General features: G+C 51.3%; 1 protein-coding gene across 4 annotated transcripts in view; it reads left to right on the top strand.

Moving 5' to 3' along the window:
* Positions 1-434: 434 nt before the first annotated feature.
* JAKMIP1 (janus kinase and microtubule interacting protein 1) overlaps positions 435-24,274 on the top strand; it is a gene marked incomplete at both ends in the record, with an annotated part of 71,779 nt that continues 47,939 nt past the window's right edge. For 3 of the 4 annotated variants that reach the window (XM_079717258.1, XM_079717259.1, XM_079717260.1), the window contains 6 exons: positions 435-563; positions 8,280-8,774; positions 17,209-17,418; positions 18,442-18,561; positions 21,622-21,768; positions 22,700-22,840. In XM_079717258.1, coding sequence (XP_079573384.1) covers positions 435-563; positions 8,280-8,774; positions 17,209-17,418; positions 18,442-18,561; positions 21,622-21,768; positions 22,700-22,840 — 1,242 coding nt within the window. The remainder of the gene's footprint in view (positions 564-8,279; positions 8,775-17,208; positions 17,419-18,441; positions 18,562-21,621; positions 21,769-22,699; positions 22,841-24,274) is intronic. The other variant, XM_079717261.1, reaches the window with a different exon arrangement.

The raw sequence follows: 24,274 nt of genomic DNA on the forward strand, positions 1-24,274 counted from the left end.
CAATGAGGGGTGGTCACCTGGGAGCCTCACCTGGGAGCTTGGGAGACATGCAAGTCAGATTCCTGGGGGTGGGCCCAGGACTCCGTCTTAACAAGCTTCCAAGTGATTCTGATGCAGCCCCTGTTGGAGAAGCCCTAGGTCAGTGTTGTGAATGGTGGGGCATCTTCGGGGTGAGCAGGTGCCCGGATCAGGGAGGGAGGCATCGGCAAACGCTGCCTGCCATCCTGTTTGAGTGCCCCAGGCAAGGGGGCACCAGCCCCTCTCTCTCTCTGCTGACCTGGCTTCCTTCCTCCCCCAGGATCCCAAGTGATGGTGGTTTACGCAGAGGGGGAGCTGAGCCCTGTGAGACTGATTAGCACGGCGGAGCTGCGAGCGGCGCCTGCTGGCTGGCGGGAGTGAACACAGGATCTCGGCATCTCAACCTGAGAGGAAGCATGTCTAAGAAAGGCCGGAGCAAGGGCGAGAAGCCTGAGATGGAGATGGACGCGGTGCAGATGGCCAACGAGGAGCTGCGGGCCAAGTTGACCAGCATTCAGATCGAGTTCCAGCAGGAAAAGAGCAAGGTGGGAGAGACAAGGGCCTCCTGGCTCAAGTGAGGGGTGGGCTGTGAATTCCCGGTGGACAAATTGCCCCTGAGGTAAGTGTGAAGGGTGTGTCCCAGGGCTGGGGTGGGGTTGGGCACTCCACCTCTCTGAGCCTCAGCTTGCCTCTCTTTAAAATGGGTATAACATCAGTGGTGGTACAGAGACCACCTGGATGCGAATCCTGTCCGCTACCCCCGCCCCGACCCTCCCCGACATTTGGCTCTGATCTCGGACAAGTTACTTCACTCTCCACACCGTAATTTCCCTCACCTGCAAGATGGGATCATAACAGTACCACCTGATGGGCCGGTGGGCAGGAGTAAGGACGTAAATACGTATATCAATACGTAAAGCAGTGGTCCCCAACCTTTCTGGCACCAGGGACTGGTTTCGTGGAAGACGGTTTTTGCATGGACAGGGTCGGGGGGAGGGTACAGGCGGTAACGTGAGCGGTGGGGAGCCACGGGGAGCGCCAGGTGAAGCTTCGCTCACACGCCCGCCGCTCACCTCCTGCTGTGCGGCCCAGTTCCTAACAGGCTGCAGACCGGTACCGGTCCATGGCCTGGGGGTTGGGGACCCCTGACATAAAGGGCTTGATTTGGAGCCTGGCTCTGTGATGGGAGCTGTTTTGCTCTCGTGAGGCAGGTATGAGCTTTGGAGCCAGTCAGTACGATGCCCTGTTGGGTGCCAATCAAAGTGTTGGCGTGATGGGCAGCCAGTCACTGTGGGAGGAACCCAGTCTTTCTAATCATGCAGACCTGGCTTCAGACCTCACCTTGACCCCTGACTGGCTTCACAATCTTAGACAAGTGACATAAAGCCTCTGAACCTCCATTTTCTCATGTGTAACGTGGCATCATGATAACCACCCAGTTTAAGGTTGTCTTAAAGATCTTAGGTAATGTAAGCAAGAAAAGCCCATCCAGTGCCTGGGCGCTGCCCCAGTCCTCTTTGTTGGTGTGGTTCTGACCTGGGTGGTTTGAGGGCAAAAGCAGGTGGGGTGGAGGTGCTCTCCTAGCAGAGTGGAGCCGCCATTCGTGTGAGAAGAGAAGGAGGATGGGGTTTGGGCTTGCTCCTGGGGGGCCCGACTGAGGGGCTGGCTGGCCTTATACCCCAAGCCGTGAAGGTACCCTCTGGCCCCGCCCATAGCACCTGAGGGAGGGGAGGGACTGCTTGGGGGAATGGCAGCAGGTGTCTGGTTGAGAGCTGGGACTCTGGCAACAGCTGCAGTGCTGAGCGGGGTCCAGCTCCTGGGTGGGGAGGGGGCTGGGGCTTGGTCCTTGGCTCTGACCCCAGCTCAAGACAGCTACATGGAGAGCAGAGGCAGAGTCCCCAACCTGGGGCGATGAAGACCGGGCTCCTGGAGCTTGGGGACACATGTGCTGCCTCCCATCCCCAGACACTCAGAGTTCCAGGGCCAGTGCAGCCAAGGTCTTTCAGCACAGTTGCTGGTGGTGCCAGCCTGTCCACATCCTGTCCAGCTCAGGAAGGATTTGCCTGCCAGGATCCCCTGGGTTGTCAGCTGCACAGCTGGGCCTGGAGGGGCTAACCAGGCAGTAGCAGCAACAGCAGCTGTGGTTATGGGGAAAGCCGCACAGCCAATGTCATTCGGCCAGGTCTCCGTCCCACCTCCACCACCTAACTTGCCTTGAGGCCTTGGGGCAAGCCAGGTAGCTGCCTTATGCCTCAGTTTCCCTATCTGTTAAATGGGGACATCTGATGTGTCTGCTTCCCTGGGTTGTTTAAGGAATGAATGAGAGAGTCATATCCGGGGCCTGGGCACTGCCTGTCACATGTAGTTACTCAGTGGTTGGCAGACACTTATGTGTCTGCTACACAGGCCACACCAGGTACCTTAGAGGGCCTCCTGACACTCATAGTAACCTGTGAGGTCAGATGTGGCTTTCCCCACTTTATAGGTGGGCAAACTGAGGGTTGGAGAGGAGAGGTGGCTGGGCTGCCGTAACAAAGTACCACAGACCGGGGTAGGGGTTCAACAACAGAGATTTATGTCCTCACAGTCTTGGAGGCTGGGAGTCTGAGATCAAGGTGTGGGCAGGGTTGGTTTTTCCTGAGGCCTCTTTCCTTGGCTTGTAGACGGCCGCCCTCTCTTTGTGTCCTCACATGCTCTTCTCTGTGTGCGTCTGTGTCCTAATCTCTTCTTGTCAGGGCACCAGTTGTGTTGAATCAGGACCCACCCCCATGACCTCATTTAACTTAGTAACCTCTTTTAAGACTGTCTCCAAATACAGTCCAGTCACATTCTGAGGGTCTGGGGGTTAGGACGGCCACTCAGGAATCTGGGAGGACACAGTTCAGCCCATCACAGCAGGTCCGCACAGTCACAGGTCACACAGATGTTGGCACTGGGTTGGAAGCCAGGCCTACAAGAAACCCAGTCTGTGCCTCCCCAGGCACCTCCTGCCTCTACGTGCCCTGGCTGCCCGTTTGCTCAGTCCAGCCACCCCGTGGCCCTGCCGGGGGGCTTATCCAGGCCGTCACTGGGAGAGTTTCTGTTCTCAGAGAACTCAGCACTGTGCTTACTGGCTGCTATGAGAAACATAAGTATAAACTTTGTGATTGAGTTTAACTGCTGTTTCTATATGATCTCATGATAACTGTTGCTGACGTTGTATTTACAGTGTTACTTTAGCAGTTACTTTAGCAGTTACAGTGTTACTCTACAGTTGTTACTTTAGCAGAGGAGTCCCCATTGAACACCGCAGGGCGAGGGCATGTGCGGAACGTACCTGTTGGTTCATCCACACATTCATCGAGCCCCCAGCCCCCCGCCCCGTGCCTGTGCTCTGGGCCTGGGCTGGGCGTTTGGAAGTGACTCAGAAACAGCCCGCCCTCAGGCAGGCTGGGTGCTCAGATACTCAGGGAGCTGGCCAGATGACAGTACTTGGCATGTCGTACCAGAGATTTTAGGAAGCCATGCAATGGTCAGGGTGGCCCGAGAAAGCTTTGCAGAGGTGGTCTGGAGCTGGCTCTGAAGGATTTTGCTGGCTGGCACAAAAGGGAGCAAGGCTCACACCGTCCCAAGTGTCCGGCGTCACCTGGGAGCATCCTCAGCGCCAATCAGGGTGCCAAGGCCCCTGGGGCAGAGTCCCTGACTTGTTGAGGCCCATGGCCTGGAGTGGGTGGGGGCAGAGAGGGCAGTGGTCAGCACATGGGCCCAAGCCAGGCCATGAAGATTCTGGCTGCTGCCCACCACCGCTCACCAGCTGGTGATTCATTCGTTCTTGCAGTGAGCAGCCCACCCTGGTCTGGATCTACACTGGGCCAGGGACTAGTCCAGCTACAGAAGTGAATTGGCCTTCATCTTGCCCTCCAGGGGCTGCCGGCTGCAGTGGGTAGGCCGGGAGAGTTGGAATTTGGGTGTGATTTGTGTGGTGATGGAGGGAATAATACAGGGCTCTGGGAGCCCAGGGGAGGCCCTGACCCAGTCGGGGAAGCCTTCTGGCTCTTCTGGAGAATGGAGGGAAGGTGAAGGCACAGGGACCAGGCAGAGGGACCAGCTAGCCTAGGAGCCAGCACCCATGTGGGGAAAGTCCAGTGCCCCAGAACCGCTGCCACCCTCATGCCCCAGGGAGTGCACGCTGTCATTCATTATTTACAAAACGGCCAGGCCCATCATCCTTTCATTCTTTCCTTTGCTCAGTCCGTGGCTAGTTATTGAGCACCTACTGTGTGCCATGCTCTGTCCCAGAAGCTGGGTTGCCCTGGAGATCCTCTCCTGGCGCTAGTATCTAATGGGGGAGGTAGGGAACGAAGGCCAGGAGATTAACATGTATATTATTCCATAGTGAAAAGTGCCAAGAAAGTAAAGCAGCAGAAGCAGGTGGAGAGTCGTGGGGCTGCAGTGGGGGTGGCTCTTTTGGGAGGTGGTCAGCAAAGGGGTGCTGCAGGGGGTGGGAGGGCAGGTCCTACAGAGGCCTGGTTGGGAGCATTCCAGGCAGAAGGGCCGGCTTGGGGAAAGGCCGCAGGCAGGAACGTGCCTGCATGTCTGAGGTGCAGCAGCCAGGGACGCGGCTTGAGCTGGGTGGTCAGGGAGGAGGACCGAAGAGCCATCAGCTGGGGTCAGTCCTGTGAGCCGGGGAGGACTTGGGCTTGTATGCTGGATGCCACAGAGCCCTCGAGGGTTTTTTTTTGTTTTCTTTCATATTTTTACATGTATCAATTCAGTCATTTCTATCACTATGAACACTATTTTACACTTTGGCTTATAATCCAATACTACTTTATTTCATTGCTCAAACTGTTCTAGCTTTGGCCACGGGGATCTCTTTCAGTGGACCCCTGTGTTCCTTTGCACCCCATCATTGTGGCATTTATTTTTTAATGTATTCTTGGGTACACCCTTACTTTCCAGTCCTGTAAGGTGCTCCAGGTTCATCTTGTATATTCCCTGCCCCAGTCCTAGAGCCACTCATTTCTCCAAGGAGCCCTGGTCCCACTTATTAGAGAATGGCATGAGAAACCAGGATCTGGGCACTGGGTGTGCTCACCGCTGCTGGCATGTCGTTGCTTCTAGGCTTAGCTGACAGAGCAAGGAAGTGTATGCGTATATACTAACCGTGTATGTATACATATCTAAACTATTTCTAAATGTAACATCTATATGTACATTAAGTTAAACATGAGTTCTTACTGATGTCCCCGGTCTAATCCACTACCACCTGGCTCATCTGTCCTCCCTCCAGCAGGGAGGGCCTGACCCCACCACCCATTTACTTAGTTATTCAGCACTCTAGTGGTTTCAGAATGGTTAACCTGCACCCCGTGGATTCAGAGGGCAGTAGAGGGAAACCTTCTAACGTGTGTGTTCAGAGGCCTGGGCTGGCCACTGGGAAGGACTAAAGGGCGAGTGTGCGGGGGCAGAGGCGGGGCGATGGGTGAGAAGGTGACTGCCACAGTCTGGCAGAGGGCTGCTGCCGCTGGCTTGGACCAGGGTGGTCGCAGGGAACAGGGAAAAGTGGTCTAGGCCTGGAAGTGGAGACCCAGCACTGACAGATGGGCTGAGGAGTGGGGGAAGCAGCCGAGTGGAGGCTGACTTCACTGTGCCCACTGGGGCGCTGGCGGTGCCGGCTCCGAGTTCTCCAGGCCAGCCCCTCCCACCCAGATGCCTGCCCTTTCTTGGTCACTTTGCTCTTGCCACATTTAGAGCCCAGATGCTGAGGCAAGGCTGGTAAGGGCCCCTTTCTCCTGCTGCACCTCTGGACTTGGGGGCGGGGCACAGCTTGGAGGCATCTGGCGAGTCAAGTGGCACATGACTTTCGTAGACCTGCTCCACTCAATGGAGTAAGGAGGGGGTGCTCTGTGCCCACCGGGGGCCACCCCGCCTCACCGTGCCACACCTGGGTCATGGCGCCTGGGCTCGGCCCTCAGCTTTTCTAGGCAGAGCTGGTGGGACCCAGCAGGGCCTTCTCCCGCAGCCCATCCACTGTTAGCCTCCCTGCCTTACACACGGGTGTCACCTGGCCCATCTCAGCTGGCCCCCTCTGCCCCTCCCAGGGGCAGGCCCGGCCACCCCCAGGCTGCCCTGCACACACCTCTGCTCACACTGGCCACATTCCTCCTTCCTTTACTTCCTGGGACCAAACTTCCCTTTATCCGCTCATCCGCTTTCAGCTTTCCTCCTCCCAACAGTCTTTAAGGGGCAGCCGTTGATGGCCTTGTTTCACAGGGAAGGATCAGGAAGCTCTGGGAGGTTTGTATAGTCAGGGTTCTTCAGAGAGAAAAAGAACCAGTAGAAGAGAGAGATGGAGAGGGATTTGGTTTTTTTTCAAGAAGGTGTCTCACATGGTCATGGAGTCTGACAAATCTGAAATCTGCAGGGCAGATAGGCTGGAAATGTGAGGGAGCATTGATCTCACAGTAATGAGGCAGAATTCCTTCCTCATTGGGGGACCTCAGTCTTTTCTCTGAAGGCCTTCAACTGACTTGGTGAGGCCCACCCACATTATAGAGGGTCATCTGCTTTACTCCAGGTCTACTGATTTAAATGTTAATCACATCCTTAAAAATTCCTTCACAGCAACATCTAGACTGGTGTTTGGCCGAATGACCTGGTACCACAGCCCTGCCCAGTTGACACGTAACATTAACCATCTCGAGGTTAAGTAATTTGCAGAGGGAAATGCACTCGTCAGTGTAGATTCGGATTCCGACAAGATCCCATCCCTTTGACTTCAAATCACCGTCAGCATCCCAGAAAGTTAGAAGAGTGTTGCCTCCTTAGAAGGAGAATGCCAGAAGCATTTAGTTCCTCCCTGGGGAGATCATGTTAAATATTTAAAGTTCTGGCTTCCTGGCACTCAATCCCTTAGGAAGAGGCCAATTCTAGCTCTTGGGTGAGATGAGCCCTCTGACAGGTCCAGTCCTTGTTTTATTTCTGTCATTATGCGTGTTTGATGTAAGGAGACATTGATCTTGTATCTTTGCCTGGCCAGGTTTATTTGCTCCTTTCCCTGCTGTTATGAGTAAGGATTTATCAACACGAGTGACATCGTAAGACTCCTCACCTAAAATTAATTTCAGCATGTTGGTGTTCTATAGACTGTGGTCTGGGGGAAATGTTGCCACCTTGGAAGCAATTCATCCGTGAGAGACACATTTGTTTCTGTTCTTCGGAGATTGCTGTAATGTAGAAAACGAATGGGTTCCTGTGGAATGTGTGTAATTGTGTGATATTTGAAATAAAAAGATCGATGGGCTTCCCTGGTGGCGCAGTGGTTGAGAGTCCGCCTGCCGATGCAGGGGACACAGGTTCGTGCCCTGGTCTAGGAAGATCCTACATGCCGCGGAGCGGCTGGGCCCGTGAGCCATGGGCACTGAGCCTGCGTGTCTGGAGCCTGTGCTCCGCAACGGGAGAGGCCACAACAGTAAGAGGCCCGTGTACCGCAAAAAAAAAAAAAAAAAGATCGAATAAAGCCTTTTGGAGTGTTTGAAGAAGACACTCCCTTGGCGTATTTTACAAATAATGTTTTGTTTGCTGAATAGACGAATACCTTCTGGTGGGGTTAGCAGCCTGGCACCTGCAGAGCACTGGCCCTGGGGCCAGGCACCTGGGGGTGAAGCCTGGCTCTGCCCCTTGGCAGCCCCTCACCCCAGGCAGGTCACCAGCGGCGCATCTCTGATGCTCGGCTGCCTTGTGGCTAAGCAGTTACCTCCTTCCTGCCGCTGTGAGAGCTTCATGGGGGGGGAGGGGCACAGAAGCCCCCAGCTCGGGCAGGAGAGCCACTCAGCAGTGAGGGCACCTCCACCCCTGCTCCTCTCTACGTCCACCTGCTCGGCCTCCTCTAACTCCAGAGTTCAGGGCATGGGCACTGGAAATGTGTTTCTGGTTTACAATCTGTTCTGCTCTGATGAGACAGATGATTTCTGCGCGGCATTATTTTGTGACTGATAAATTGCCCTTCCTCGTAAATCTCCAAATTGCAAGGGATGTCACAGCCTTACTCTCCTCTCCAGCACCCTCAGATGTTTTTCCACGGCTGGGAACATCTCAACAAAATAGTAGGGGAGACTCTGCGTGGGACTGATGGAGGTGGCGGGAGGGGGAATTGGAGTGCGGGGACCGGGGGAGGGTCTCAGGGGCCTGTCGCACACGAAGGGACACGGGGAGGTGGCGGCGGGCCTGGCCGGCTCCCCCAGCCCTGACCCTGACTGACTCTCCCCCCATGGCTGCAGGTGGGCAAGCTGCGCGAACGGCTGCAGGAGGCCAAGCTGGAGCGCGAGCAGGAGCAGCGGCGACACACGGCCTACATCTCGGAGCTCAGGGCCAAGCTGCACGAGGAGAAGACCAAGGAGCTGCAGGCGCTGCGCGAGGTGCTCATCCGCCAGCACGAGCAGGAGGCAGCGCGCACGGCCAAGATCAAGGAGAGCGAGCTGCAGCGGCTGCAGGCCACGCTGAACGTGCTGCGCGACGGTGCGGCCGACAAGGTCAAGACGGCGCTGCTGGCCGAGGCGCGCGAAGAGGCGCGCAGGGCCTTCGACGGCGAGCGCCTGCGGCTGCAGCAAGAGATCCTGGAGCTCAAGGCGGCACGCAAGCAGGCGGAGGAGGCGCTCAGCAACTGCATGCAGGCCGACAAGGCCAAGGCGGCCGACCTGCGCGCTGCGTACCAGGCGCACCAGGACGAGGTGCACCGCATCAAGCGCGAGTGTGAGCGCGACATCCGCCGGCTGGTAAGTGCGCCGCCCTCTCCACCCCACCGGCTCGAGTGCGTACCTGACCTTCCTCACATGCACCCTGCTCTTACGCACAAGCACCTTGTTCTCCCTGCACACATGCAAGCCCTCCTTCTGCACACACGCAGCCCATCCTTCCGTGATGCATGCGCCGTGTCCTCTCCACAAGCAAGTGCCCCAGTCCTCCCTCACGGAGCAGTAAATGCTGAGTTTTGGGGACCCACTGTGCTCCAGGCATGGTTCTAGGCCCTGGGGTTCCAACAAAGCCCCTGCCATCCTGGGTGTGGAATGGAAGCTTTGGCAGGTCTCTCCTGTCTGTGGAAGACACCTAAGAAATTTAAGGACTGGAGGCAGAAGGACCAGGTGTCCTTTTTGGAGGCCTGGTCCAGCTGTCCATCCCTAGACTGGTCACCAGTCAGTGACAGAGCATCAGTTCACAGCTTAACAAGCCAGTACCAAGAATGGCAGAAGAGATGCACTGATTTTAAATGTCTAATGTATAGAAAATCTAAGCACATACCGATACTAAGTTCTTAGAAGTATTCCCCAGCCCCTTTTCCCTTTGTGTGTGTAGGGGTGGTGTTATCACATAATAGGAAGAGAAGGCTTTGGAGAAAGTCTCTTCTGGGTGTGAATCCAGACTCCCTCACTTGTTAGCTGTGTGAGCCCAATCAAGTTGCTTACGGTCTCTAAGCCTCTGGTGCCTCACCTACGAAAGGAGGAATAATCATGTATCTGTTACAACATTATGAGAATTAAGTTAACTAAAGCATCTATCAACAGCTTATAGTTTGTGTAATAGGAGACATGTAAAATATGTTCCTCTGTTACAGGAAATGTATATTTAAGGTAAATAAAATTGGGAAAAAACAAGTATTTGCACAAGAGACAGACTGAGCTTAATTTAAAACGAACCAAGGACTTGGTGTCTGTTTCCATTTCAGTGCCAAACAGAAATATCCCCAGCTCAGGTAGTCTCAGTGTGTGGGGACCACTTAGGAGAATAGAGTGAAAAGAATAAATGTCCAGTTCTCCACGCATTTGATAAATGTCCCTCGTCAGACAGGCCTCTTGGCAACGTGTTCAGAAAGTGGCCTGCGTTTTGTTTCTTTGTCAGTTGGATTGGATTAGAAATGTAGGAAGGCTTCCAGGCTTCCACTTACACATTTAACATGCCTCTTAAGAAACAGTCAAGAAGAAAAGGCAATTATGGTCAACGTGGGGCTATTGGACACATTCTTTAGACCAGTTAGGATTAGGTCTGAGAAGGCTCCCCCCAATACACAGGGGCTTAAAATCTGGAAGTTATTTCTCTTTCACACACAAAGTCTGTAAAGTGCTCCACAGAGTAGTGTAGGCCACAGGGCCTCTTACCTCTCCCCTCAGATGGGGCTCCGGGATGTGGCCATGGTCCTCATGGTCCCTCATGCTATGGAGTGCCAGCCATCACATCTGCATCCCAGGTTGGCAATAGGAGGGCAGATGAAGGAGGGTATGGTCTTCATTTAAAAGCACTTTTCTTTCTGGAGGTTCTATATACCTCCACTTCCATCTCTTTGGCTGGAAGTTACTTGCTTAGCCTCACCCAGCTGCAAGGGGAGCTGGGAAATGCATGGCAGCTCCTAATAAATCCTGGTATGGCACTCTGTTCATTTCCTAGGGCTGCTATAACAAACTCCATGGCTTAAAACAACAGGAATTTATTCTCTCACAGTTCTGGAGTCTAGAAGTCTGAAAACAAGGTGTCAGCAGGGCTGTGCCCCTCTGAAGGCTCCAGGGAAGAATCTTTTGTTTGCCTCTTCCAGGCTTGGGGGGTTGCCGGGAATCCTTGGTATTCCTCGGCTTGCAGCTGCATTACTCCAGCCTCTGCCTCCACATGGCCTTCTCTTCCCCACGTGACTGTGTCTTGTCATCTTCTTATAAGGACACCAGTTACTGGATCTAGGGCCCACCCCAATCTGTTATGATTTCATCTTAGTTAGATCTGTAAAGACCCTATTTCTAATAGGATCACATTCTGATTTTCCTAATAGACATGAAATTTGAGGGGGACACCATTCACCCAACTACAGGTACCAAGGAGGAGACGAGAATGGATCTTGGGGTAGCAGCTTCTTTTTCATTCTTTGATGCTCCAAACTTTGCAAATGAAGTGGAACTAACAGAATTATTCACAAATTGGTGGGTTTGTTGGGAGCTGGCTAAACTGAGGTTTTCACTGAGACGAGTGTCCTGATGGATGTGACTGCTGGGAAATGATTAGATTCTGTGCCTCTGGGGCTGAGAGAGGGCATAGTGAGGGCTTTGCAGGGGCTGACCTGAGTCTGAATCATAGATCTGCTTCTGACTAGTGTGTGGGCACATTCACCTCTCAGGGCCTCAAGCTTATCTGTAAGATGGAGTAAATAATGTCTACTTTGAGGGTCTTTTGAAGACTGAGAGAGAGTGTCTCCTAAGTACAAATGTAGTCCTGAGCTCACACTAGCATGTAAGTAAAAAGTGAGAGCCATCATCCAGACTGTTGTTCTTTTCCTAACTCTATGTCAGCTAGAATCTTATGGTTGCAACTGACAGAAATTCCACCTCAGACTAGCTTAAACCATGAGTCTGTCGGCTCTCATGACTGAAGTAGCAGGACTAGACTCAGGTATAGCTCCAGTGGCACTAATGATGTCTCCCCGGACCCAGGTTTCTCAGGCTCTGCTGTGTCCCCTGATGTATCATTCTCAGGCTCTGAGCTCTCAGTGTGCTGGTGAGATGCCACCACTGTGCCAGACCCCACATCCTCACAGGAAACAGCCCAGTTGATTTACAATGTTGTGTTAGTTTCTGCTCTACAGCAAAGTGAAGCTGTTATACATATACATATATCCACTCTTTTTTAGATTCTTTTCCTATATAGGTCATTACAGAGTATTGAGTAGAGTTCTCTGCTATACAGTAGGTTGTTATTAGTTATCTATTTTATATGTAGTAGTGTGTGTATGTCAATCCAAACCTCCCAATTTATCCCTCCCCACCTTCCCCCTTGGTAACCATAAGTTTGTTTTCTACATCTGTGACTCTATTTCTGTTTTGTAAATAAGATCATTTGTACCATTTTTTTTAGATTCCACATATAAGTGATATCATATATTTGTCTTTCTCTGTCTGACTTACTTCACTCAGTATGACAATCTCTAGATCCATCCATGTCACTGCAAATGGCATTATTTCATTCCTTTTAATGGCTGAGTAATATTCCATTGTATATATGTACCACATTTTCTTTATCCATACCTCCGTCAAAGGACATTTAGGTTGCTTCCATGTCCTAGCTATTGTAAATAGTGCTGCAATGAACACTGGGGTGTGAGAGAAGCTCTTTCTTAGCTCCTAAGGAGAAACAGGAGGGTCCTAACAACACCCTCTTTGGGCCTGTTGGATCTGATGGGTCATGTACCCATCCCTGAACCAGTTACTGTTAGGCGGCAGAGCCATGCAGGTGATGTGAGCCAATCAGGGCCTGCCCTGGGAACTTGGAGTGATTTCAGCCTCACCCCTCTCCTGAACCACATGGTGAGAGTGGGAGTGTGGGAGAAGGGGAAACGGATGCCGGGAGGCAACCCAGGAACGTCCAGCACACTGAGGTGTTGGGGTGTGGGGAAGCTTGAGAAGCTCACTGTCAGAGGTTTACACTTCCTCAGGTCCTCAGGGCAGGGGGCAAGGTCACTAAGAGCCCAGCCTGGGGGCCAGACCAGAGTCGACAAGTAGTGACAGTGCCTGTGTAGCTGTGAGCTGGCAGGTCTCCTGACCTCTGGAGCCTCAGGACTCTAGCTGGGGAAGTGTGACAACCTAGAAAATGTTGGCTCCAGAATCTATTCCACATTGTCCATCCATTCCTGGATGCCATCTCCACTAGTGGAGACTGTTTTCTGGGAACCTTTCCCACATGATGGGGTGTAAGCCCTCTGCTCATTTTCTAGGATACATGGGGAATCGGTGCTCTTCCAGGCTGAGAATTTGGATTTCCAGAGATGTCTTGCTTAAGATGCTCTTCTTTCTTGTGGGAGGAACTAGTGTAACTCGGTGATGGAGGCAGCGCTTCTGGGCTCCAGTGCAAAGCCAGGAGTGTGCAGTTGGGATGCTGAGGGGGATGGACTGGAGCCCTACCTGTTAACTTGTAACACCTCCCCAACTGGCACCACTGATTCCCCTCGATTTATCTTTTTCTCCTAGCATTAATCATGCTCTGATCTACTCAATGTTGACTTTTTTATTCTGTTTTCAGCTACCCTCCCCTCTGGAATGGAAGCTCTGAGGGCGGGGGCTCTGATCTGTTTTGCTTATCAGTGTTTCCCAGCACCTGCTGATGGCACTCAATTCAGTATTTGTTGAATTAATGAAAGCATGTTTAAGTGGTTTCAATGAACGAACTTTCACGTGGTTCACGTTGCTTCTGGATTGAACTCTGCAGTGGCAACAGTGTTTTCTGCATCAAGTGTTCTTCCCTGCAGCGGGGAGGTGCTCCCACCTCCGGCTCTGAAGAGCGGGGAGCTGCGGGTGACCGCCACCAGGGGGAGTAGCAGGCACGTTCTGCAGCTGCTGCAGGAGAAGCTGCACCGGGCACACCCTTGTCTGGAGTTGCAGGAAACTGTCATAGGGAGGTGGCTGGGGATACAGAAGGAAGGGGAGTATCCTTTTTTTCTTCTAAAGAAAGGCCACTCAAAGAGCTTGCCAGAGCTCTGGGACTTTGCTTGAAAACCTCAGTCTGGAGGTTGGGGCTACCATTTGCTGCCTTCTGTAAACTGTATTTTATAAGTTTTTCATGGTCTGCTGTTTAAATCAGATAGCCTTCTGTTACGCAGGAGCTAAAGTAGATTAATGGTGGCCGCTAACACTGATTGTGTGCTTGTAAGATGCCAGGCTCTGTGCTAAATTCTTCCCGTGGTTGAAGTCTCCCCCCGGTTGGACGGGGTGTTCTCCGTGTCCCCACATTACCGAGGCTGAGGCTAAGAGGTGTGGCCCAGTCTGCCCAGAGTCACACAGCAGGTAGGGGCGGGGATTTGAGCTAGCTTCTGTCCGCCCTCAGGGCAGGGCTCCTAACTAGCATTCTCTGCTGTAGCGATCTGTGTCTGAATACGAGGCATACGATTCAGAAGAGTTTCAGGTTACAATCAGCTTTAGTTTGTTACCCTCTGAGAGTGTGATGAGTGGGAAGGGCATTTGTATTTGTTTCCTGGGGCTGCCTTAACAAATGGCCACAAACTCAGTGGCTTAAAACAGCGGAAGTTTACTCTCTCACTGCTCTGGACTCCAGAAGTCCAAAATCAAGGTGTCAGCAGGGCCGTGCCCCACTGAAGGCTCTCGGGGAAGGCCCTTCCTTGCTCTTCCAGCTTCTGAGGGCTCCAAGAGTTCCTGAGCTTGTGGCTGCACCACTCCAATCTCTGCCTTCCTCTTACATGGTGATAAATGGAATATTTATAAATGGAATATTTCCTGCCATACCAATAAACAAAGGATGTCACAGTCATCAACGACTGCAGCCCTTCAACGTGAGCCCGTGAGCCCTGAGGAAACTCAGGGCTGAGAAGAATACCTGCCATCTAGCAGCCCTCAGACTGCAGCCACTCCCTGCAGCGGTGAGCCCTAAGGAAACTCAGGGTGTGAAAACACAGGATACTGGGCCCGGATAGCTGAGGTGCATATCAAAGGAATGATTTCAGTGGGCCCAGAGTCTTGCCTCTTCCCATACATAGGAACGCACTAAATTCCTTAACTTGAGATATCCGGTTTTCTTTAATTAACAATCCTTTTTTGACGCTCCCTACTACTTTGGCTCGGTCCCAAAAACTCCTCTATATCCGGGCTCCTCCCCTCACCTCCTCCGAGCAGTTTCTCAGAGTTGCCTGAAACGCTGTCTCCTGGGCTGCGGTCCTTATTTTGCCCCCAATAAAACTTAACTCGCAACTCTCACATTGTGCTTTTTTTTTTTTAAGTCAGCAATGGCCCCCCCTCTATGTCTTTCTTCTTCGGTCTGCGTCTTCTCTTGGTCCTATGAAGACACTTGTCATTGGATTTAGGACCCACCCAGTTAATCCAGGACGATTTCCTCATCTTAAGATCCTTAATTACACCTGCAAAGACCGTTTTCCCAAACAAGGTCCCATTCACAGGTATCTGAAGTTAGGATGTGGACATGGCTTTTTAGGAACCACAATTCAAACCACTGCAGTATTCATTCATTCATTTCCTCAATATTTGCACACCTAATGGAAACAAAAGTCTAGGAAAGACAGGAACTACTATTTATTGAGACCTACTGTGTGCATGCAACAATTATAATTAGAGCTAATGTTTATTTTATGCCTACTGCATGCCAGGCAGTTTTTATGTGTTAATGTATTTCATCCTCAAAACATCCCTATTATTATCCCCATTTCACAGATGGAAAACTGAGGCTTAGGAAGAAATCAAGTAACTAAACCAAGGTGACAGGGCCAATAAGTGGTGGCATCAGGGCTAGAACCAGGCAGTCTGGGCCCAGTGGCCTTGCTCCTAAGCAGCCTGCCTGTCTCTGCTGTCCCCTGCAGCCCTCACAGCTCCCCTTCCAGGTGGATGTTCCTACACCCCCATTTTACAGGTGAGGAGCCTGAAGCTTAGAGAGGTTGAGTGACTTGCCAGAGGTCACACAGCTTGCCAGTGGGGGATTAGCCTCCAGTTCATACTTTTGTACTCCACGCACAGTGCTTTCTCCTCTGTGCCAAGTTGTTTTATATCAGTTGGCTTTAACCTTTACGTTGGGTAATCAAGGTAGTATCCACGTTACATTGCCTTACATACAGGCCCGCTCGTGGCGGGCACTCACAGGTATGTGTTAAATAAAGCCACATCATATAGATTTCATCCAGATTTCGTTGAAACCATCCTTACTAAAGCATTAGTATTCTTTTCAGAACTTTTTAATTGTGCCTTATCTCAAATAGAATTTATTCCTAAATCCCATGATGATAGTAATCCCTGTAGCTGAAACTCTTATGATTTTTGTCAATTAATGAAACACTAGTACTTGGGAAATGTTCTCTTTTAACACCTGTATTAGTTTCCTAGCGCTGCTGATACAAAGTACCATGAACTGGGTGGCTTAAACAACAGAAATTTATTCACTCACAGTTTTGGAAGCTAGAGGTCTGAAATCAAGGTGTCGGAGGACCATGTTTTCTGAAGGCTATAGGGGAGGATCCTTCCTGCTTCTTCCGGCTTCTGGAGGCTCCAGGCGTTCCTTGGCTTGTGACCGCATCACTCCAGTCTCTGCCTCCATCTTCTCCCTGTGTGTCTCTCCTCTTATAAGGACACCAGTCGTTAGGGCCCACCCAACTCCACTGTGACCTCATCTTAACTACTTATATCCGCAAAGACCCTATTTCCAAATGAGGTCACATTCTCAGGTTGTAGGAAGGACATGGATTTAGGGGAGGGGCACCCCAGTATAGCACTCTTACTGGGGCAGTTTCCCAGCTGTTGGCTTTGTGTCCAGAAACAATCGATGTGTATGGCCCGTGGCAGAAGCTCCCTCCTCAGTAAGCTTCTTTCTGCTTGGTTTCCTCTAGGGAATGTGGGACGAGGCTGGGCTGGGGGAGCTGGGGCTCACACTGAGGCTCGAATGTGGGGAGGCTGAGGTGCTTTGGGGGCCCCAGAAGCATCCAGTCGGCTCTCTGACTGTGGGACCCTGAGAGACGTCAGGGCAGAGGGAGGAGGTTGGAGTGTCAGCTGCACACGGGGAGTTAACATCTTGGGTGAGGATGCGGCTGGCTGAGGGGAGGATACAGACTGGGAAGAGAGCCAAGCCTTGGAAACTACAGATTTCGATGGTGACCAGGGCAGGGCGAGAAGAAGATGGAGACAGTGAAGTCCCACAGAGGGCGGGAGGGTGGGAGCAGTTCACATAGCTGGAGTGGGCGGCAGTGTCAGACGGGGTGAGAAAGAGAGAGGATGGAAAATTGTTCAGCGAGTTTGCGGGCCAGGAGAGCGTTGGAGACGTTAGCAAGAGCCGTTTACTGGAGGGGTGGGGACGTGGCCAGACAGGAGTGGGAGAGAGGACGACCAACTCTGTGAAGAAGCTGAGCTGCTGGAGGGCCCTGGCGGGTCAGGACTTGACTTTATTTCATTAAGGTGAGAGAGACACGAGCACTGATCCGTTTCGAGGGTAAGTGTCTGGTTGACCATATAGGGTCGTCGAACCCACAGCTCTGTGCTCCTCTGTGCTGGGGGCGGTGACGGCGGAGCAGGGCCTGGGCTGTGCACTACGGTGTCTCTCTGTCCTGTGTTGCTGAGTTCAGCTGCCCCAGGTCCATGGACCTGCTGAACCTTTCCCTGGGCCTGAGGCCAGCAAGAGAGAGCTTTCCCTGGTCACGAGCCCCTGCAATTGAATGCTTATTCTTTCTCTTTCCAGATGGATGAGATCAAGGGAAAAGATCGTGTGATTCTGGCCTTGGAGAAGGAACTCGGCGTGCAGACTGGGCAGACCCAGAAGCTGCTTCTTCAGAAAGAGGCTTTGGATGAGCAGTTGGTTCAGGTCAGAGAGGCTGAGCGGTACCACGGTAGTCCAAAGAGAGAGCTCCCACCTGGCATAGGGGACATGGCCGAGCTCATGGGTGTCCAGGTGAGGGACTCATGCAAGCACTGGGGCCTCAGAGCTGACCACCTACCTGTCCTTCCTCCTACTGGTCATTCTTCTGGCGAACTTGCCTGCCTGCCTTTCCCCCACGCCTCCCCCTTCCCTCCCATCCATCTGTGCATCCTTCCTTCCCTCCCTTACCCCTTCCTCCCCAAATGTGGAGCTCAGTTGAAAAGAAATGAAAACATGGGGCTTCCCTGGTGGCGCAGTGGTTGAGAGTCCGCCTGCCGATGCAGGGGACACAGGTTCGTACCCCGGTCCGGGAAGATCCCACATGCTGCGGAGCGGCTGGGCCCGTGAGCCATGGCCACTGAGCCTGTGCGTCCGGAGCCTGTGCTCCACAACGGGAGAGGCCACAACAGTGAGAAGCCCGCGTACTGCAAAAAAAAAAAAAAAGAAGAAATGAAAACATGAGTGCCGAGTATATATACAGTGAGAGCTCAGAAAGGGACCCAGTCAGGACAGGACATGACTTAAAGGCAGAGCCCTGCCTATGAGGAGAACTCAGCCAGCAGAGAGGGCACCTGGGGCCACAGCTTGGTACTTAACAGGCACAGAGGAGGCCAAAGCTGCATTCATTCATTCATTCACTCGTTCATTCATTCACTAAATACTCAAGTGTCTGTTGAGCGTGCTGTGTGCAGACACCACATGAGGTGCTGGCGTCTCAGTGGTGAGTGAGGTGGGCACAGCGCCTGCCCTTGAGGAGCGTCCTGGAACTCTGTGATTGTGCCTTTGTCAGAGATGCTTGGCGGGCAGGGGCTCGGACGGGAAGGTCCCCAGATACCACGTTCAGATGTCAGGGAGCCTCTGGAGGGTTTGAGGTCTTGTCGCCTTGAGATGAAGTCTTTCCACATGTTGCTTGACTTGGGGGAGCCCCAGCATGGTGCATGGTCCTCCTAGTGTGGAGCTCACCTTTGCCCTCAGGGTTTTCCACAAAGGGTCCCCAGAGCGCTTTGACTCAGTTAAGCTTTTTCAAAGTATATTTGTATCTTGCTTCCTTTTTAGGATCAGCATATGGACGAGCGAGATGTGCGGCGATTTCAGCTAAAAATTGCTGAACTGAATTCGGTGATACGGAAGCTGGAAGACAGAAATACCCTCTTGGCAGACGAGAGGAATGAACTGGTAATCAGCCCCCAAGAGGCAGATGGTGCCTTGGGATGCAGGAAAGCAGCCCCGGGGCCACAAACCACGCCCTAAACAGGAAGTTAATGCACGGGCCATCTGGTTTTCTCTACTTTCCTTCTAATTTCTTCCTGATTAAAAATCTAACACACGCTTGTTGAAGAAACTTGTTAGTGCCCTTGATTCTGTAGGAATTTATCCTGAGCTAACAATCAAAGAAGTTCAGTGAGGGGTATGGAGAGGGTTCTCATTGCAGCGTTGTTTATAGTAGCAACCAAAACCGAACCAAAACAAAACCAAGCCCCACCTAAGTATTGATCAAAATAATTATGGAACATTTATGCAATGAATTGCGTGCAGTCATTAAGAATGATGTTATAGGTCACATTTATTTGCCATAGAAATTTGTTCACAATGAATTAAATGATAAAAGCAGTCTACAGAACAAAAATACATTGTCATCATCCTGGATATTGGAAGTTGTTTTAGGTGGTGTGATTATGGATAATTTTTATCTTTTGCTTATCTATTTACTTTCTTTTGCATAAAAGTTCACATATTTCTAATTTTTAAAGTAGCGAATGTGAACTTCTGGTTAAAAAAAATAAATCTCTAGTAAAAATAGCAATTTCTTGAATATGTTTAAATTTGCTGGATAAGCAATTAACCTAATTTTTATGTAATGGTAGTCAACACGTACAAATGTCTTGAGAAATGTCTCGTAGTATTTCTCTTTATTCTAAATTTTATTATGAAAGTAAGTGTATCAATATATTTGAAAAACATGGGAGATGAAAAGCGTTAATAAGTGTCACCTCTTCATAATTTTAACAGGATCAGAATAAATTCATTTCCTTCCACTATTTTTAAAGGCATATTTTTATGTAGTTTTCATCAGACTGTACATCTAATATTATGTCTCCACTTTTCACTTACATATTCATGAGCTTAAAAAAAAATCCCTCATGAGAGGCAAAGTAGTTTACTAAGTGGATTAGAAAAAAAAATAGCTTGCTTGAAACAATTCAGACCTTCTGAAGTGTTTAAAGTAAGAATCAATAAGCTGGCCAGCACTGGGATCTTAAAATCATGAGGTAACTTCTGTTAACAGTTTGAGGTGATTCTTACATGTTTATGCTTATGCAAATATTTTGACACCCACGAAGAGCCTTTTTTTATTGTTTTGTGGTTACAAATGGGATATTTTCCCTATGTAATATTGTTCTGCAACTTGCTTTTTTCACTTGCTGTATCAATTACAGTGCTCCCCAGCAATGCGTGAAGATCCACCTTTGTCTTTGTAACAGCTGCATCATACTCTGTTGTGTAGACAAACCATGGTTTATTCAACCATTCCTCTACTGGTGAAGATTTAGGCTGTTTCACGTTTCTTTGCTGTTGTAAACAATGCCTCACAGAAGATACATTTCTTACTTTACCGACTTGAACCTTTATTTCTGAAGGATAGATTTCTAGAGGTACAATGTATGAGTCAAGGTACATGTTATACTTTAATGGCTACCATCAGTGTTTTATCTTAACTTTCACAGCCTGGTAACCAAAAGCAGGGGTCTGCAGTCAGTCCCTTGTGTTTGGTTCCTGGTTCTGGCACTTTCTGTGTGGTACATCACCCCACCTCTTTGTAGCCAGGTTCTTTGTCTGTGAAATGGGGTTGGGGATGGGCCCCCTCCTAGGGTGGTGGTGAGGGCTAAATGAGAGGGGATACCTGCAAGGGCCGAACATCATTTTGGACACATGGCGAGTACTTGATAGATGCAGTGGTTCTTGTGATTGTCGTGATATTGATAAATATTTTAAATTGTTTATAATTTTCATCCATTAAAATAACCCTGCGAAGACTATCACTATGCATTTAGTTCTCATAACAAGTCTCTGAGGCAGATACTACCATTATTCCCATCTTATAGAAGAGGGAACTGAGGCTGAAAACTCGGCCATGGTCATGCAGCTAGTGTGTGTGTCACGGAGGACACTGTACTCAGAAGGAAAAAGAGTGGGTGCCTCTACTGGAGCAGCCTCCCAGTCCCAGCTCCCCCTCCCCCTCCCCTGTCATTTCTCATGTCTCTGTCTCGCTGGACTGGCCTCCACACAGCAGTCAGAGTGATGGATCATTCTAGAAGGCAGTCCTGACCACAGAGTGCTCCTGCCTCAAAGCCCTGGGTGCGGCAGGAGTGTGGCTGCAGGTGGAAACAAATGGCAGAGCTCTCAGCTCCCTAAATCAGACCTCACCATGCCCGCCCCTTCTCTGCCCATCCCCCCAGACTCCGTGCTCCCGCTGCACTCGGTGACGCGCCGTCTTCTTGTCCGTTCTGAACCCCTGGATGCGTGGTTCCCCGGCCTGGCGTGTCCACCGGCGCCTGTCTCACTGTGTTCTTACCTCTGTTACCGTCTTTGTCCTCTTCTCCCGTCTGTTGGACGGTCACCCCATCGTGTCATCCCTTTGACCCAGCTCCCAGCACAGGGCCCAGGCCCAAGAGGGGCTCCCCAGCTGCTGATGGGATGAGAGAGACTGGAAGGACACCCCATCAGTCATAGGGACTGTGCTCAGAGGACTCAGGGCGTGGCTCCAGGGCTGGATGGAGCCCTAAGCATTGAGGCTGGCATGGAGCAGGGCCAAGGGATTGTCTATTGTCTGAAAAGTGTTGAGCTTTCAGCTAGGTCTCTACCTGGGGAGGAATGGTGGCCAGGAGGAGCTAGGTAGCTGGAATGACCTTTATGCATGTGACCCATGACCTCTGGGGGTTTTGCCCGGAGGTAAAGGAAGTGTGGAAGAGGCTCAGGCCACTTGCCGGAGGGGACGACCTGAGGGAGGTCTCTGGGCCTCGTGTTGGGCTGCACCCCCTCCTGTTGCCCTGCCCGAGGCCCTCTGAGGCTCAGGTGGGAGCCTGCATTTGGAAGCCAGGTGTCTGTGGGCTCTTCGTGGTGTTTGCACCACCCAGGAGATGTGGTCCCAAGCAGTGGCAGCTCCAGGCCAGGGGGGATCTCCACTGGCCTCTGAAGTTGGGTCTTACAGCTGCTGCCCTCTCTTTCTGACCACAGCTGAAACGCTCCCGTGAGACGGAGGTCCAACTGAAGCCCTTGGTGGAGAAGAACAAGCGAATGAACAAGAAGAATGAGGACTTGCTGCAGAGCATCCAGAGGATGGAGGAGAAGATAAAGAATCTCACGCGGGAAAATGTGGAGATGGTAAGTCATCGTCTCGGAGTCCTCGTCTCTGCCCGGGCTCCTCCAGCTCCTGGCCCTCACCGTACACATTCTCTGGGGCCACCTCCTACCCGCCTCCCCCAGGAAGCCTGCCGAGTGGTCTCAGTCTGCACCCGTCCCTCCTGCCTCTGTTCTCCACAGTTCACAGCACCGTGGGCGTCTGTGCCTGACGGAGAGCCCGGGGCAGTCAGGCAGTGGGTCTCCACCCAGGGTCCTTAGGCCCAGCCCTCATTCTCTCAGCTTCCTCATCTGTGAAATGGGAAGGAAAATATCAGTGCTGTGGGTTTAAGGAGAGGATAGAGTGATGGCATAAAGCATTCTCACAGAAAACCTGGTGCACTGAGGAAGCTCAGTATGTGAATGATGACAGTTTTGCTCTAAGTGCTTTGAATTTGGGCCTTTTATTTGTTCCAACAAGAATGATTGGTCTTTGTGGTCAGGGTGGTGTCTTGCAGTTGATGGTTTAAGGAATACTCTGCAGTTCATTGTCTAAACTAGTGTCAGTCATGCCCATTTTACAGCTTGAGAAGACTGAGGCTCCAGGAGACAGAACACCCTTCTCCCATGCCCTGGCAGGTCCAGGTGTGAGTGTGTGTCGTTACCATGTGTTCCGTGCTCTCTTTCCCCAGTGACCAAGCTTTCCAGGCTTGGTGCAGATATCCACCTCTCCCCGCCCCAGTGCCCACCCAGCCTTTCCTGTCAGCATCGGGCACGGTCAGCCACACCTCGGGCCTGGCTCCGGTCTGCAGCTGTCCACTCCTCCAGCTTGACGACCAGGGGGCTCTCATCCCTCCCTCCATTCTTCCATCCCATATCCCCAAGCCCACGCTCCATGCCCTGACGCGTATGGTGGGTTCCTATCAAGTGTTGTGGATGAGTGGCCCTGCAGTGCCCTCTCTTCCCTTGGCTGCAGAAAGAGAAGCTGTCCGCACAGGCGTCCCTGAAGAGGCACACATCCTTGAATGACCTCAGTTTGACAAGGGACGAGCAGGAAATCGAGTTCCTGCGGCTGCAGGTGCTGGAGCAGCAGCATGTCATCGACGATCTCTCGCTGGTATGTCTGCATGAGCATGAGCGACAGCCCTCCATGGGGCGCCATGAGACCCAGGCCCCGGGAATGGCATCAGGGCTGCAGGGCGATGCTGCTGGCGGGGTGGGATCTCACAGAGCTCCTCCTGGTGATGGGCACCTTCCCGCTTTGTTCTTCCAGAAAGCAGCCTCCACTTCATTTATACGACATCACTGGTATCTGGGAGCGGTTTTCATGGCTACTCTTTTTCTCAAATCTTATCCCTAGTTTGCTGCCATTGAGAAGCAGCATCAGTTTTTAAAAACGAGCCTTCTGGCCTTTACAGAGTGGGCATGATCTGTCCCCAAGAAATCTATTTTCTTTTCTTTTAGCCTAGTTGTTGCAGACTGTGAACTTAAAAACTGGAACCTTATGATCAGAGCAGAATTTGAAGGACTTGTTAAGACTGTGTGTGTGTTGTGGGGGGGATCATTAAGGGGGTTGTATGTCTTACGTAGGTGGAGTGTTACATCCAGAGAATTCTGCATCTCTTTGTGGAAGGAGCTTAGGAACCAGGAAGGGAGCAGCTATAGTGAGCTTTAGTTGCATCTTAGAAGCAAAGTGTGTTCTGCTTGCCCAAGGGGGTATGTGATGCTTCCATTAGTGGATCTTCAAAAAGTAGAAAAGCCTGGGCTTCCCTGGTGGCGCAGTGGTTGAGAGTCCGCCTGCCGATGCAGGGGACATGGGTTCATGCCCCAGTCTGGGAAGATCCCACAGGCCACGGAGCAGCTGGGCCTGTGAGCCATGGCCGCTGAACCTGCGCGTCCGGAGCCTGTGCTCTGCAACGGGAGAGGCCACAACAGTGAGAGGCCCGCGTACCGCAAAAAACAAACAAACAAACAAAAAGTAGAAAAGCCAGTGATCAAAATTCTAGAAAAGGCTTTGACTGTAATTGTCCGATTCATTTTGCTTTCCTATCTCTCTATCTCTACTCCTTCCTTCTTTCTTTCCACTCACCCATCCATCCTCCCTCCCATCCCTCCATCCATCTTCCCATCCTCCCCTTCTTCCCTCCATCCCACCTTCATTCCAACCATCATCTAATCATTTACCCTTCCATTCACCTTTGCTTCATTAAACGAAAGTCTTTATGCCACATAAGATGAAAAAAACACACTCAACAAAACAATGATAGAGTTGAAAGAGGAAGATTAACAGATAAGACTAGAGAAAATGAAGATAGCAGCATCAGTTAAGATCAGGAGGGACACATGGGTGGACCATATGGGCTGTAGTCAAGCACCAGATTTGTCTCTGTGTTTCCTGGCAGCCAAAGAGAATAGGAACATTTGATTAGGAAGGAGAGAATTTACTGGTTTTATCTGCTACTCCTGCTACTACTCGATGGGTGCCATTTCTACTGACAAGAACCACAGGTACTCACAGTCTCTGAAGGGCAGGTTCCAGCCCATATAGCAA

The sequence above is a fragment of the Hyperoodon ampullatus genome (assembly GCF_949752795.1).
Source record: "Hyperoodon ampullatus genome assembly, chromosome: 1".
Classification (NCBI taxonomy): Eukaryota; Metazoa; Chordata; class Mammalia; order Artiodactyla; family Ziphiidae; genus Hyperoodon; species Hyperoodon ampullatus.